This window comes from Myotis yumanensis, unplaced genomic scaffold (genome assembly GCF_028538775.1).
Source record: "Myotis yumanensis isolate MYYU_CA2020_CCGP unplaced genomic scaffold, mMyoYum1.0.hap1 SCAF_16, whole genome shotgun sequence".
Classification (NCBI taxonomy): Eukaryota; Metazoa; Chordata; class Mammalia; order Chiroptera; family Vespertilionidae; genus Myotis; species Myotis yumanensis.
In genome coordinates this window covers 24050146-24064982 of record NW_027223767.1, presented here as the reverse complement: position 1 = coordinate 24064982, position 14837 = coordinate 24050146, and the positions used below count along the sequence as shown (strand labels likewise).

Below are 14837 nucleotides of genomic sequence, written 5' to 3'. Positions count from 1 at the left end.
GAGGGCACAGCATGGCCCTGAGGTAGGGGGAGCTGGGCATGTTTGAGGAACGTCAAGGAAGCCCCCCTTTTTTTCTGTGTCATACTGTAACGAGTACTTTGAAATTTTAATTGTGAGGGAATAGACATAACATAAACGTTACCATTTTAGCCACTTTAAAGTATACCGTTCACCCACATTAAGTCTATGTGCAACCATCACCACCATCCATCTCCAGCCCTTTTTTCCTCTTCCCAAACATAAACTCTGAACCCATTAAAACTAACTCCCCATCCCCCTCTTCCTAGCCCCTGGCAGCCAACGTTCTACTTTCTCTGGGATGAGCACTTTAAATGCGTCATCTCATTGAATCCTCAAAACCACTGTAGGCCATAGGTGTTACTGCCGTGCCCATTCCACAGATGGGGAAACTCAGGCGGAGGGAACTGCCAGAGGTCCCTCAGCTCCTCTGTGGAGGAGGCGGACCTTCAATGGTTTTCCTGGCTCAGGCTCCTACCCGTAACCGCCCACCTGGAGGGGGTGAAGGATGCCACTCTGCTGCCCCTCTGGCAGCCCAGAGGTGGCCCGGAGGGGTTAGCAAGGGTTATGAGCCGGTGAGAAGCTTTTCGTGCTGGAGCAGGAAGGTTTGTTGCACCTGACCGGCCCTATCTGTCCGGAAGGAAGGAAGGGACTGCTGCCCAGAGAGGGGGTGGGGGTGGAGCTAGCAGTTTCCTGGCCTGCGGGTGATGGGCTTGGGTGCCAGGGAGTCCACTCCCTCCCTCACCACTTACAAACTGAGAGCTCGGTAAGTTCGCCTTCAAGCCGATTTCCTTCCTTGCAAACATCATCACGCTGACTGTCCAGGGTGGGTGAGAGGATCACATGAGATAAGGCACGTCAGACACCTAATCAGTGTCTGGGACATAGTAGGTGCTCAACAAATGTTCACTCCTTGCCTGGACAGAGCAATGCACACTGGCCAGGAACCAGACTCTTCGCTCTTCCCTCCGGGCCATGCATGCATCCTGTTATCCCACTCAGAGGATGCTTACAGGCAGTCATCTCATTTTACAGACGAAGAAACCAAGGCACAAGGACGTGAAAAAACCGCCCACAGCTAGCGAGCGCGGCAGAGCCAGGATTTAAACCAGACAGTATGTAGCAAAGACGAGTCACACTGTGGAAACGGCTCGTGCTCCCCAGCCCCCGCTGGATGGCCAGCCTGGGTGGGGGCTGGAGGAGGCAGGGACCCTCCCCCTTCCCTCCAATCCGCCCGCCGGGGCCTGGCCTCCCCGGGGGCGCGAGGACCGCTTGTTGGGTCTCACGGTGACTGCCTCCAGCCGCCCCAACCCCCGGGCCGCCGGGGGGCCTGGCGGCGACAGCGGCGCCTGGCAGCGGGGGATTTGGACGCGGCCGCGTCTCCCCCTCCCTCTGCGCCGCCGGGGGCTTGGCCGCGCCGGGGGACTTATCTCCATTCCCTAGGACAGCCCCGCTCCTTCCCGGCATGCCCCGCTCCCAGGAGCCGCCCGGAGTCCCGCGCCCGGACTTTGCCATCGGCGGGGGGCCAGCCCTGGGAGCGCCCGGAATGCGTCCTGCAGCCGCAGCCTGAGGTGGGTGCGCCCGCCGCCCGAGCTGCGGGAGAGGGGCCCCGGGCGGGCCGCCCAGCCCCTGGGGAGAGGGGGCGCCCGGCCGGCGGGCAGGGTGTGGGGGATCGGGATCGGGATCGGGATCGGGATCGGGGCGCCGCCTGGGGGTGGGGAGCCCGCCTGGCCGCTGCTTTGTTGCGGCCACGGTGCTCGCGCGGGCCCGGCGCCGGCGCCGACGACTTGGAGAAAGTTGGAGCTGCGCGCCGGGTAGCCCCGCGCGGTGCGCGCCCAGGGATGTTCGGGGTGGCCGCCGGAGGGAAGGAGGTAGGGGCTTGGGTCTGTTATATCCTTGTGGGTTTAGCACTCAACAGCGGGGAAGGGACAGAGAGAAAGAGACAGACAGACACTGGGAACTACCCAAGCTATACAAAGGAAGAGAAAAACTCCTGAAACACAGAGAATGCACAAAAAGGAACACACACAAAGAAACACCCATACAGACAGAGCCCCGAGAAACACGGCAAAAACTCACGAAGTCATACACATTCACAGAAACACACTCAAACGCACAGGCACAGAGGAACAAAGCGGGTGGTCTTGGAGGCCATGAGCAGGGGGAGGGGAAAGGAAATTCGGAGAAGAGGAGAGACGGAGGGAGGGGGAACCGGAGCGGGGAATGGAGAGACAGAGAGAAATGAGAGAAGGGAAGAATAAGACTAAAGGAGATAGTACTTTAGGAGGGACAGTATAGACACACATCTAGAGAAACTGAGGCAGACGCTGAGAATTAGCCCCCACCCCCCAACATATAAATCCGAAATACAGAGATGGAAGAGACCCCAGCCATCTCACCCTTGTGGGCAAGTGAGTTCCGGTGGGAGAGTAGCTATGTGAGAGCTCCGAGAAAGGCCTCCTTGGCACTATTGAGCCACTCAAGTCTCCACCTTGTCCACCTGGTAAACTCCTATTCATCCTTCAAAACCCAGCTCTAGCATCACCTGCCTTGTGAAGAAGGCTTACTCAGAAAAATGTCACGCAATCACAGTTACTCTTTTCCGTGTATTTCTGCATATGGCACAGGCATGTGGAGTTGAAATGGTTTGTTGGTCTGTCTACCTCTTCCCCTGGCTCTTCAATTTTTGAGGTCCATGTCTTAGTTTATTTCCAGTTTCCAGAATCCAGCCTCGTGCTTGGTACATAGTAGATGGTCAATAAATACTTATTAAATGACAAACAGGAGCATTTGGACCCTTTAAGACAGGGAACACAGAATTAAATCCAAACAGAGGACTCATAGAGACTCCCAGGTCAAAGCATCCTTTTTTTGTCAATGAAGGCGTTAAAACCAGAGAGGGGAGAAGACTTGGGGACACAGGCAGGAAAAGACCATTGTGAATACATACTAGTACTTCGAGACTTCCTTGTTCCTCCAGCCTATGAGTTTAAAATCGGTGTGAAGGAACTGCCTGAATGAAAACAACCAATAGGCAACAAACAGTGTAATACCAGCTGTAAGTTTCCAACACTGAAACTGACCATCAAAACTTCTAGAATATTTAGACTTCTCTTTACTGTGAAAGGAAAAGGGAGGTGAATGTTCACCTCCGCTTACGTGGCTGGCTTCCTGCCTCCTGACTGTATAAACTTGCACAAATGTCTTAACCCCCCTGAACCTCAGTTTCTTCAACTATAAATGGGGATACGGACACCTGTCTCATAGGTTAGAAGACTTAACACCCGACGTGCCTAGCACGGAGGATGCCTTCAGTATAGACACTCGTGCCCTTCTCTTTCCGAAGTGGGCAATCTTCCATGCACCGGTTGTAAATGAAGACAACAGTGCTGGTGAAAATGTTTCCTTTTGTCCCAGGACAGAAGCCCAGCCTGGTCCAACTGGGGAGCACACTCTTTTTATAATAGAAAAGGCAAATCTGGGGCATGGCATAAAATGCATCTTGATTCTATGGAGGCCTTCAGGTCTCTGCAGGTGACTTGGGGCACCCTAACCACCCCCCCACCATCCCCTCCTCCCCCAGCAGGTAAGACCCCACTGCTCCATCCTTTTTTTTGCACCTTCCTTACCAGGCCTGCTCTGCCCTGTGTCGTTCAAGCTTTAGCCCTTGCAGGGAATGTGACTGGGACTGAGGGGCCACCACAAGCATGGAGACGGTGGTGATCGTTGCCATAGGCGTGCTGGCCACCATCTTTCTGGCCTCGTTCGCAGCCTTGGTGGTGGTTTGCAGGCAGCGGTACTGCCGACCTCGACCCCGGGACCTGCTGCAGCGCTATGATTCCAAGTGAGTGCACCCGGGCAGGGGAGGGGGGAGGTGGGCTGTGCCCTGGGGCTCCCACAAAAGAAAAAGCAGCTTGGTTCTGGGCAACTGGCTCAGCTTTTTGTCTCTGCAATGGTACCTGAAGGCTCTCCTTCCCAATAAAGACCTCAGAGCTTGAGAATGTTCCTGAGCCCCCAGCATCCCGAGCCACCTCTGACTCTGTCCCTGAACGAACGAGAAAGCAACTCCACATGGTCACCTAGCGCAGTGGTCGGCAAACTCATTAGTCAACAGAGCCAAATATCAACAGTACAACGATTGAAATTTCTTTTGAGAGCCAAATTTTTTAAACTTAAACTATATAGGTAGGTACCTTGTTATTAACTTAATTAGGGTACTCCTAAGCTGGCCTTTGCTAAAAACAATCTCAGGGGTCGACCTCAGCGAACGTACCCCCACTTTTTCTAACGCCACTTCTTCAGAATAGACTCGCCCAGGCCGAAAACCGACTTCTGCGCATGGGCCACGAAGTTTCAATCGCACTGTACGTGCGCTCCCTCACGTGGTCTTTTGTGGAAGAGCCACACTCAAGGGGCCAAAGAGCCGCATGTTGCTCGCGAGCCGCGGTTTGCCGACCACTGGCCTAGCATAACGGTGGTACCGGCTGCACAAAACGGCCACCTCACTCAGCATTTGGACAAGCCACATTCCTTTCCAAACAAACTCATAGGAAGAGAAATCCGATGCCCGCGGACACTTGGTGTTGTGAAATCCCAGCATAGGCCTATCTCTCTCTCTGCTCAGATTTCTTTTTTTTTTTTTTTTTTTTAGTATATTTTTTATTGACTTCAGAGAGGAAGGGAGAGGGAGAGAGAGATAGATACATCAGTGAGGAGAGAGAATCATTGATTGGCTGCCTCCTGCATGCCCCACACTGGGGATCAAGCCCACAACCCAGGTATGTGCTCTGACCGGGACTCGAACTGTGACTTCCTGGTTCAGAGGTTGACGCTTAACCACTGAACCACACTGGCCGGGCTCTGTAACTTTTCTCTTGTTGTTTTCGTGCCTTGCTTGCTCCTTGATTCACTGTCGAGCCACGTACCCTGCCCGTGACTGCAGTCCCATTAGCTCAGGTTTGGATCCAGGACAAAGTGGTCCTGCTTTATTATTCACGCCTGTCAGCCTTTGGGGGGTATGTGGGCCTCTGTGCGGAGGGGTCAGCCGCTGTCGTCTATCCTGAAGCCGCTTCCCTGGGCTCTTCCTTCCAGGCCCATTGTGGACCTCATCGGTGCCATGGAGACCCAGTCTGAGCCTTCTGAGCTGGAACTGGACGATGTCGTCATCACCAACCCCCACATCGAGGCCATTCTGGAGAACGAAGACTGGATCGAGGATGCCTCGTAAGGCCTTGGGGATGGCCTGCCTTCATGGAGCCCCTGGGGATGGTTGGAGGGACTCCCTTGCGCTCTTTCCTGGCTTCCTGTGCCTGAACACGTGACTGGGCATCCAGGAGCCCTGTGCCCGTTGCTGCTCTTTCTCTGCTCTCATGAGGAGGGAAATCAGAATATGACATAAGAGTGTTTGTCCGGGACTCACCCCCGCCCCTCATGTTGCAGACCTGAACACTGGGCTTCATAGATATACTCCAGAAGTTGTTATAAAGTCCGCCCTGAGGTGCTTGGTTATCCTTGGGGTGCCCTTGAATCTGACAGGCAGGCTCTGGGGGTGCAGCCTTTGTCCTCAGTGTCCTCAGGGATCTCTCCATCCCACAGGAGCCACTCCATTCCCCCATCATTTAGTCATTCACTCACTGGGCAGATGTCTGTCTGTGAGGCAGTGTGTGCAGGGCCCTGGGCCCGGCACCGCAGGTATTAAACTGGCGGTGGAGACGGAATTCTACTAAGTACAGTATCTCAGAGATGATAGGGGTCTCTGTGCACAGCCCAGTGGGTGCACGGCAGAGGCGGTGTCTGTGGTTGCCTGGGGTGGGGAGGTGGGGGTGGAAGGAACGGTGGCGACAGCATCTCAGAGCACGACTTGATTGGTAGGGAGTCGTGTTGACAAAGCGTTGATTAGGTGGGGGTGGGAGGAGAAGGGTAAGGACAGAGGGGCTTCGTCATTAGCTCCTGGACTTGTTCATTTGAACATGACGAGGCATCGCTGCTCTTAGGTGGTGCCCAGGTGTGCAGAGCTAGGTGAGGAGCTAGGTGAGGAGCAGCGGTGGGGGCTGGGGGGAGGTGGGCCTCTGAAGATCAGCACTGACACGCTCTTCTTGTCTCCCCAGGGGTCTCATGTCCCACTGCATTGCCATCTTGAAGGTAATACTCTCTGACCGCCCCAGGCGATAAAGGGGGTCGTCATCAGAGCACCCCGGTGCACAGCTGGTTAGAGTTGAAAGCAGCCTTAGGAAGGGCACGGAACCCTTGCTGGAGGCCTTTTTAACCTGCCTGAAGCTTGGAGTTTCAACAGTTCGCTTCCACTCCTACAGGGACGGTCTGTCATACTGCAGAGGCTTGGTTGCACCTGGTCCTCATAGCACAGTGACCTGTGGGAAAGACCACCTGGGTAGTCACCAGCCACATTGTCACCGACCGTGGACACAGCTGTGTGCCCGAGAAGGTGTAGCTGCTGAGGGGGAAACAGGGCTTCCCACCTTCCCCCTGGGCACTTTCTTTCATTCACAGAGAGCTCCGCCCTGTAGAGTGGGTTGGGTTCTGTATGTGGGCTTCTCCAATGCTAGAAAGCCCGTCACCGGCCCTCTTTGGCGGTGACAGCAGTCAGCCAAGTGGGACAGTCAGTGTTAAAAAATCCAAACCACGAGTTCTTCAAATTGAAGACAGATTTTTTTTTTTTCCTCCTTAAATGTCTGCAGCCTCCAGGACTGGGTGAAAAATTGCACCCAGTTTGCATTTGGGGCCATTTTTATAGTTTCAGCATTTGTTTTTCAATGTTTGCCAGACACGATCCTGCCTAATAGAATCATAGTAATATTGAAACACTTGGCCATTGGTAAATAGTGTTGGTGTCTTCATATCTGTAACCTGGGAAACCACACATTTATCTTTATCTAGGACTTATTCAGAATTTCAAAGCAAATAGCTTCATCTTCGCTTCAGCGTCTTGCAGTGTAAGATATTAAACACCTTTCCTCCCGCCTCTTCTCCCGCTGTCTCTCTTGGGGGACAACGAAATGCCTAGTAGGACATTGTTGTCACCGAGTCCTGGCTTTTTATATAATTCCAAGAAGCTCTCTGGGTATAGATGCGGTTGTAGACAGCGATAGAGCAGTAAGGGCATATTCCATCTCTCTTTCCCCGGCTGGGGCGTGTCCTGGCCCTGGCGTTTGTCCCTTCCCTTGTCTATTAGAGGAGGAGGACAGTGGCCCCTGAAGGAGAGGATGAGTCAGCCGGAAGGAGTCTTTTGTTTATTTATTTATTATTTATTTTCATTCTTTATTGTTTGAAGTATTACATATGTTTCCTTTTTCCCCCACCAACCCCTCCCCAGCCACTCCCACCCCCCAGCACATGCCTCCCCCCCCCCCCCCAGTGTCCGTGTCCATTGGTCATGCTCATATGCATGCATACAAGTCCTTTGGTTGATCTCTTACCCCTTCCTTTCACCCCCGCCCCCCCACCTTCCCTCTGAGGTTTGACGGTCTGTTCTATGTTTCTTTGTCTCTGGATCTATTTTTGTTCATCAGTTTACGTTGTTAACGATATTCCACAAATGAGTGAGACCATGTGATACTTATCTTTCTCCGGCTGGCGTATTTCGCTTAGCATACGGAAGGCGTCTTAGTGGGTTGGGATCAATGGTCCACCTTGGGACCTCAGATCAAAGGAGAGGCTCTCACCTTCCTGTTGAGATCCCGAGGTCATTTTGCTGTGGCCACCTGCCCTTGAGTCCCTGTGTGTGTGTGGGGGGGCCTCCTGGGTTCTCTCCTGGGTGGGCCCCTGGGCTCCTTGGTGCCCCCTCTTTTGCAGCCCCAACATAAGGCAGGCGATGGAACTTCTTTAGAACCATCCAGGTTCTAACATCAGGGAGGTGTGGGAGGGGAGACCGGGACTTTGGGGGTGCCCAGCGGAGTTGGCGGATGATGAGAAAGGCACGAGTCTTATGCCTATTTCCTGCGTTTTCCCAAGGCTCTGGCATCACCATCCAGACAAACGTGCTAATGTAGTCCCCTGGAAAATTGTTGAGATAAGTGGCACTTTTGGAGGATGTGCTGCAAGGGAGCAGGTGTCCCTTGTCCAGCCAGGTTCCCGAGGGTGCCCTGTGGGCGGTGGAAGACTAAACCGGGAGGTGAAGGAATAGAAAGAGAAAGTGGGTTTCCCTTTACGCGAGACGGTGAAATGAGAGCACATGATTTTCCTTAGACAGATTATTTCAGTTTAGACTTCTCTACGCTGAACCCTGACCCCGATCTGAGGTTCCTGCCCCTCCCTCCTCACCCGGCCGTGTTCTCAGCATCGGCCTCTTCTACCTCATTTCCTCTCATTTCTGTGTACTTTTCACTTCAGTTTGACCATGTGGATTAGGGGGCCCAGCTGTGGGATGGGACCCAAGGCGGGGGTCCTGTTTGTCTTTGTGGGGATGGCAGAAGCCCCTCGGGAGCTGGGTCACCCCTCATCACCTCTGTCCTCCTTGCTGCCTTAGATCTGTCACACTCTGACAGAAAAACTTGTTGCCATGACGATGGGCTCAGGGGCCAAGATGAAGACTTCGGCCAGCGTCAGCGACATCATCGTGGTGGCCAAGCGGATCAGCCCCAGGTGAGCGGCCAGGGCTTTGGCCCCCACACTCCACGGGGGCAGGGAGGGCCAGACGCTGAGTTGACAGGTGGGGCCAGGCTCCTCCGGGAAACTACACAGACCACGTTAATGATTTATGTCCCGAACACCCCCAGGGCATCCAGCAGGGGTTGGGTGGGGAGACTTTCAAGCTAAGATGTTTCACACCGTCCCCCCACCTCCAGGGGGCTTTTTGGGAAATTCCAACATATGACGAGTACTGACTCTTCTATTCCACACATCCCGCTGTGGCTGCCCCTCCTTTTTTTTTTTTTTCCTTTTAATGTTTTTTATAGATTTTCAGAAAAAGAGGAAGAAAGAGGGATAGAGAGGTAGAAACATCGATGAGAAAGAAACTTCATCGATTGGCTACCTCCTGCACGCTCCCTACTGGGGATTGAGCCTGCAACCTGGGCATATGCCCTGACCGGGAATCGAACCAGTGACCTCTTGGTTCCTGGATCGACTCTCAATCACTGAGCCACACCGGCCGGGCTACCCCCTCCTTCTCAGGCCCATTCCAGCTGGGGCTGCTTTCCTCCTCTTTGCCTTTGCCCCAGGCTTCGGGTCAGTAAGCACATTTCACCCCCATCTTCTGTGAACTCGTGGCCATGTCCTGTCTCCCACCCATATCTGTCCTGGAGACTAATTCGGGGGTGGCTGGCACCCACTGCTCCATCCATGGCCCAGCCAGCAGCCTCCAGGGCGGAGTGGGAGGTGAAGCCGTACATCACTGGGCTCTCCCAAATTCCAGGCATCTGCGAAATCCCGTGTGGGAGGCACCAGCAGATTGCAGTCAACAGCTACACCCCCTCCTGTGGGCTCAATTTGGTGAAGAAAAATAAAGCCCTTTTCTTAGAGAGAAGGGCTGTGCTCAGTTTGTGCTGCCATCTGGCGGCTGGCATGAGGATGTGCCTGAGTGGGGTGTTGTCCCTGTCCAGCCACAGCCCTGGTGGGAAAATCCCCCCCCCCCCCCCGGAATTCCAGGGGCCCTTGCTCTCCTGGTGGCTGTGGCCTCGGGTGGATCACGAGGAGCCAGCCCTCTGAGGGCATAGTAAAGAGTTGGTGCACTTGAACTCTGTCCAGGGAGTTCAGTGTGTTGAGAGAGTGGGAGGGACTCCACCCAGAACCGTTGTTGGCTTTCTGTGGAGCTCTCCCCCGTGGGTGCGGTCCCATGATTTATACCAGCCGAGGTCGGCCCCTGGCCTGAAGGGCCCTCCAACCAGGCTCTGGGCGAGCCCCAGCCCGTCCTCTGGCCGCTCATTATCAACAGAGACTCCTCATTGCTCATACTTGCTGGACCTCCATCGTGTGACCTGTCACTCCTAAGGGCCACCCCAGGGGGCCTGACGGATTCACGTGGAACCGGGTTATGAGGCAGCGTTGCCAGGAGGGGTCGGAGGAGGAAAGAGATGGAGGTTTCTGAGGATGAGTCCAGGGCTGGGTGGTCAGGATTCGCAGTGGTGCTAGGGTGTGGGTGTGGCGTTGCTCAGAGGGCGGGCTTGACCTGGTGCCCACTGGCCCATCCTGCGGAACACCTCAGACTGCTTCCAGAACATTCCCGCCAGAATTCAATCTGCATCCTTGCTTTGTCTTGTTGTCCTCGTACGTCATTCTCCTCTGGCCGGTTCTGTCCTGTTGTTTTTCTTGCTCCATTTATTCCACGTGGTGTGTTGGTAGCATCTTAGTTTCCAGGGGCATGGCGTCAGCTCCTCTGCATGTTCTCACCAGCCCCGCAGCCCCGAGACTAGAGCATTTGAGGACATCTATTTTCAAGTGTGTTTAGAAATCAAATAGTACATTGTTACTTTTTTCTTCTTGATTATCACATGGTCAAGAGCAAAAATTTGGAGCAAGACCTTGTACCATGCAAATCAGAATGAATAGTTTTTTTTTTCTGAACTAGATTAAAAAAAAATTAACCACAAGCTATACCATGTGTTAAAAAGAAATACAGTGGAGCTGTTTGCCCCCAAATTAAACTTGTAAGGGTTTTTTTTTTAGTGTTCTATATAACCTTTAGCCATGTTTTTTATTTTCAAACACAAAAATAATAAATAACTGTAAAAAGAAAAACATTGCAGATACGGGTTATCTAGAAAGTGAAGTATCCCCTAGTTCTACCCCTTCCCAGTTCCTGGGGGTCACCGCTATTGAATAGTGAGTATCACTCCAGACTATTCTTCTCTGCATTTCATGGCTTTTATTTTATTTTTATGCAAATGGGACCCATCAAACTTTACATATGTTGGGCAGTGTATCTTGAACATCATCTCAGATGTTGGACCATGTACTACTCAAATCATTGGAACTAAAACCAAACCAGAAAACAAAATACTCTCTAAACTGAACCTGAAGTCTTCCTACGTCTCAGGCGGAGAATGCAAAAGCCGTTAGAGAAAACCACTAAAGACTCGGGCCTGGATATTAAAAAAGAATTGGGCTAAGAAAAGGTAGAAAGGAGGGAGGGCGTGAAGGAGCTAAGGAGAGTGAAATACTGAAAGCCCCGTGCCTCCCCTCAGAGTGGACGATGTTGTGAAATCGATGTACCCGCCGCTGGACCCGAAGCTCCTGGATGCACGGTGAGATGGCCGCCCCTCCCTCCATGCTGCTGGCTCCCGGCTTGATCAGATCTGTGAGGTCCACTGTTTGGGTTGGTGGGGAGAAGGCCATGCTGCTGGATTCCTGGGCTGTCCTGGGCCTTGGGTACCATTCAGTGCAGTGTGAATGGTCAGCCAACCAGTGAGCCTCTGAATCAACAAGGATGCCCGAGGTGGGGCGTGGATATCCCATCTCTGAGTGGGTAGCAGTGGGATGTGCTCATCCAATTGGCTAGATGCACCACGTTGTCCCATAACACTCTCTTCTGGAGGCTTTCCACTGTGAGCAGCAGACAGTGGGCACCACAGTCTTAAATAAGCTAATGAGACGTGGCGTATTATATTCTCATTAAAGGCTCTGAAAAGGCTTCAGGTAACCTTGTTTAAATTAGCCGTTCCCAAATTTGTTTGGAGCATCTGTAAATTGCATGCTCACCCACCTCCTAGGGAAGGGGCTCCGGTCTGGGGAACAGACTATAGACTTTAGACCAGTTGGGCTTTGGCACGAAGTTCCTTCTTCCTGGGGGGACCTGATCCTGTTGTTGTTTTTTCTAGGACAACGGCCCTGCTCCTGTCTGTCAGTCACCTGGTGCTGGTGACCAGGAATGCCTGCCACCTGACCGGGGGCCTGGATTGGGTAGACCAGTCGCTGTCCGCTGCTGAGGAGCACTTGCAAGTCCTTCGAGAAGCGGCCTTGGCCTCTGAGCCAGAGAAAGGCCTCCCAGGCCCTGAGGGCTTCCTGCAGGAGCAGTCAGCCATCTAGTGCCGGCTGGCCAGCCGCTGACCACAAGGGCCAGCCTGCTGCTGTCTGCGGGCGGCCCGGCTGAGCCTTCCACTTTTCCTGTTGTTAGTTCCGCACGGCTCGGGGTCCAGCCGTGTGCATCATAAATCAGGAGAGCCCGTGGGTTGATGCCTCTGTTGCAGTTGCAGATGGTGGCTGGCGAGTGGCAGTCTGACACCACAGTTAGGGGAGACGCCATTCACCGTCTGCGCGGCAGCCCTCTGAGCACCGGTGAACTCTAACCTTTATTCGGCTCACCTGGTGCTTTCAGGGAAACTGAGCCACCACCTGAGAATCAGGAGGTTTCTCAGCACAATCAGCATTTCTGGCTTCCCTTGAACAATCAGAAGGTGAGGCAACTCTGACCTGCATTTTCCAAAAAGGACAATCAATTGGAACTAATTAGGAGTAGCCTTTTTTTTTTTTTTAATCCTCACCTGAGGATACTTTTCCATTATTTTTAGAGAGAGATACAGAGATTTGAGAGAGACACACAGAGAGAAGCATCCATCTGCGAGAGACACATAGATTGGTTGCTTCCTGCACACGCTCTGACCGGGGCCAGGAATGGAGCCTGCAACAGAGGTACATGCCCCTGACCGGAATCGAACCCGGGACCCTTCAGTCCACAGGCTGAAGCTCTATCCACTGAGCCAAACCGGCTAGGGTGGGGTTGCCTCTTTTTGCAAGACTTGTCCTCTCTCACCTGGTCTGTTTCATCGATTTGTGTTATCTGCCCGATCCCTGAGGCATCTGAGTCCCTCCTCCCCTTCACAGGTGTGAGTTTGAAGGTGAGCACCTCAGAGTTGATTATTCCCTTTTCATCTTTATGCCTGTATTTGACCTAGTTACCACTACGTGGATAGTAAATGCATACTTAGGTTTTTCTCAAGTGTGTGGTTATTGAGTCCAATTCAAATGCGTGGGGGACATATGTGTCCGAGAACTGAGGGTGGAAGGAGAGCGCCTAGGAATCCTCAGAATGCTTTGTGCGTGTGACTCAGTGAAACACTTAGATGCCCTGAGTTCAGGTGGAGGTGAAGATGCCACCCCTAAAGTAGTTCCATGTTAGCAGTGACGTCCATGAAGGACGTCCTCCGCGTTCTTTAGACATCGGTGTGTTTTGTAAATATTGGAAGCTGAGGGGCATTTTTATGACTTGAGACCTTTGTGAGACCGAGAATCCCAGCTGCTCAACCCAGACACACATCCTGATTGCGTCATTTCCAGCAGGAATGCCTCAAGTACTTTGCTTCCTCCCAGGTTCTCAGGGCCAGTCTGGCTCGGGGGGCAGGGCCTGGCTTGGGGGCTGCCTTGGTTCACGTCTGATGCGGATAAGCATGTTCGGAGCTCCGCATCGGTTCTCATTTAACGTTCTCTGCTCTGACTCACGTCAGCAAATCCCTCAGCCTGATTCCGGACAACCAGGAACCCATATCCCCAAGCCCAAGATTTGGGCCTTGCTTGTCATTGAGAAGTGTCATTGGGCCCATTTCATCCTCCCCTGGAGAGCAGGATGCGTGTAACCAGCACAGAGTGCACCAGTTCCCACCTGGGGAGGTGGCATCGGGGGAGGGAAGCTGGACCTCCACTCTCATGGACTGAAGGACGGATTCTTTTTGTTGTTGTTAATCCTTACTTTTTTTTCCCCATTGATTTTTAGAGGGAGAAGCATCGATTGGTTGCCTTCTGCACAAGCCCTAACCAGGGCCTGGGCGGGGGAGGAGACTGCAACTGAGGTACATGCCCTTGACCGGAATTGAACCTGGGACACTTTGGTCTGCAGGCCAGTGCTCTATCCACTGAGCCAAACCGGCGAGGGCGAAGGATGGATTCTTGATTACAGGGGACACCTTACTGGATGGTCCACTCCCATCGACTCTGACTGCATGCCAGGTAGTTACCGTTCCTGTCCTGCTGGTGAGCTGCGAGTGGGAAATGTCCACAGAGCCACTTGGACACTTCTATTTGTGGCCTCCATAAATAGACACCCATAGTCCTCCTGGTTTTGTCCTTTTTTCCTCTCTTTCAAAACCTGCTTTCATAACCAGGCTGGGAACTCATTCATACTAGACTTGCAGTGGCTGCCACCGTTGTAAATGTCCCCTGCGCTTAACCTGGACCAGAGCCCTAAGCCACAGAGAAGCAACCCGGAGTTGACCTCTCAAATACCATCCACCAGATGTGGGGGTGGAGGTGGAGAAGTTTCCCCTGAAGTGACCCCTGCTGTCACGTCTGAGCCCTGGCGGGTCCCAGCACACCTGCTTCCTGAGGCCCTGAGCTGCTGCCCTTTGCGTGGTGAGGAGAGCTTGCTGAAGACAGGAAGTGTCTGTTAGATGGCAGGACCTCTGCTTCCGCTGCTCTGTAGTTTTTTCTTTCATCTCCAGTGCAGGGCAAATTAAAGGTCACTGGATAAGGGTGGTGTTGCGGTGGAGCTGATGGCTGAGGTGGAGCACCAACTGCTCTTTGGGAGTTGGCAGAAGTTACTTCCTCCCTTGGGAAGGGCTGGTTGGGGAGCACGAGGGATCTAGCCAGGAGGTTTCCCGGAGGACAGACACATACCAAGTTCCTAGTTCACTAGTGCCTACGGGCATGGTGGTAGATGTTTTCTTCCATGACCCCCACCCCCTCCTACCCTGGAGTAGGAGCATCAGACTCAAATTCTAAATGAGGAAGGAATTAGGGGTAGGATTTGAGTGTGAGAAGAGTAAAATCTTTGAAGTCGGGCAGAATTAGGTTCAAATCTGGGCTCGGTCATTTACTGTGGGAGCTTGAATTAGCTACTTACCCTCTCTGGTCCTGGGCTCTTCTCACCTGGAAAA

General features: G+C 53.1%; 1 protein-coding gene across 2 annotated transcripts; it reads left to right on the top strand.

The window, feature by feature from the left end:
* The first annotated feature begins 1485 nt into the window (after nucleotides 1-1485).
* Nucleotides 1486-12902, top strand: TMEM98 (transmembrane protein 98). Of its 2 annotated transcripts, none has more exons than XM_070394304.1 (7): nucleotides 1486-1589; nucleotides 3677-3862; nucleotides 5110-5241; nucleotides 6126-6159; nucleotides 8501-8616; nucleotides 11157-11216; nucleotides 11790-12902. In XM_070394304.1, exons 2-7 carry the CDS (start codon nucleotides 3726-3728, stop codon nucleotides 11995-11997), a joined length of 687 nt encoding a protein of 228 aa, XP_070250405.1. In that variant the 5' UTR covers nucleotides 1486-1589; nucleotides 3677-3725; the 3' UTR covers nucleotides 11998-12902. The 2 variants fall into 2 exon arrangements, with proteins under 2 accessions (XP_070250405.1, XP_070250404.1); XM_070394303.1 differs by having other exon boundaries at nucleotides 3651-3862.
* The last annotated feature ends 1935 nt before the right edge of the window (nucleotides 12903-14837 follow it).

Excerpts from the sequence above, each read along its gene's own strand:
- TMEM98 (XM_070394304.1), top strand. The coding sequence starts at position 3,726 with ATGGAGACGGTGGTGATCGTTGCCATAGGCGTGCTGGCCACCATCTTT. Across the intron at positions 6,160-8,500 it reads ACTGCATTGCCATCTTGAAG|ATCTGTCACACTCTGACAGA; the intron begins GTAATACTCTCT and ends TTGCTGCCTTAG. Across the intron at positions 11,217-11,789 it reads CCGAAGCTCCTGGATGCACG|GACAACGGCCCTGCTCCTGT; the intron begins GTGAGATGGCCG and ends TGTTTTTTCTAG.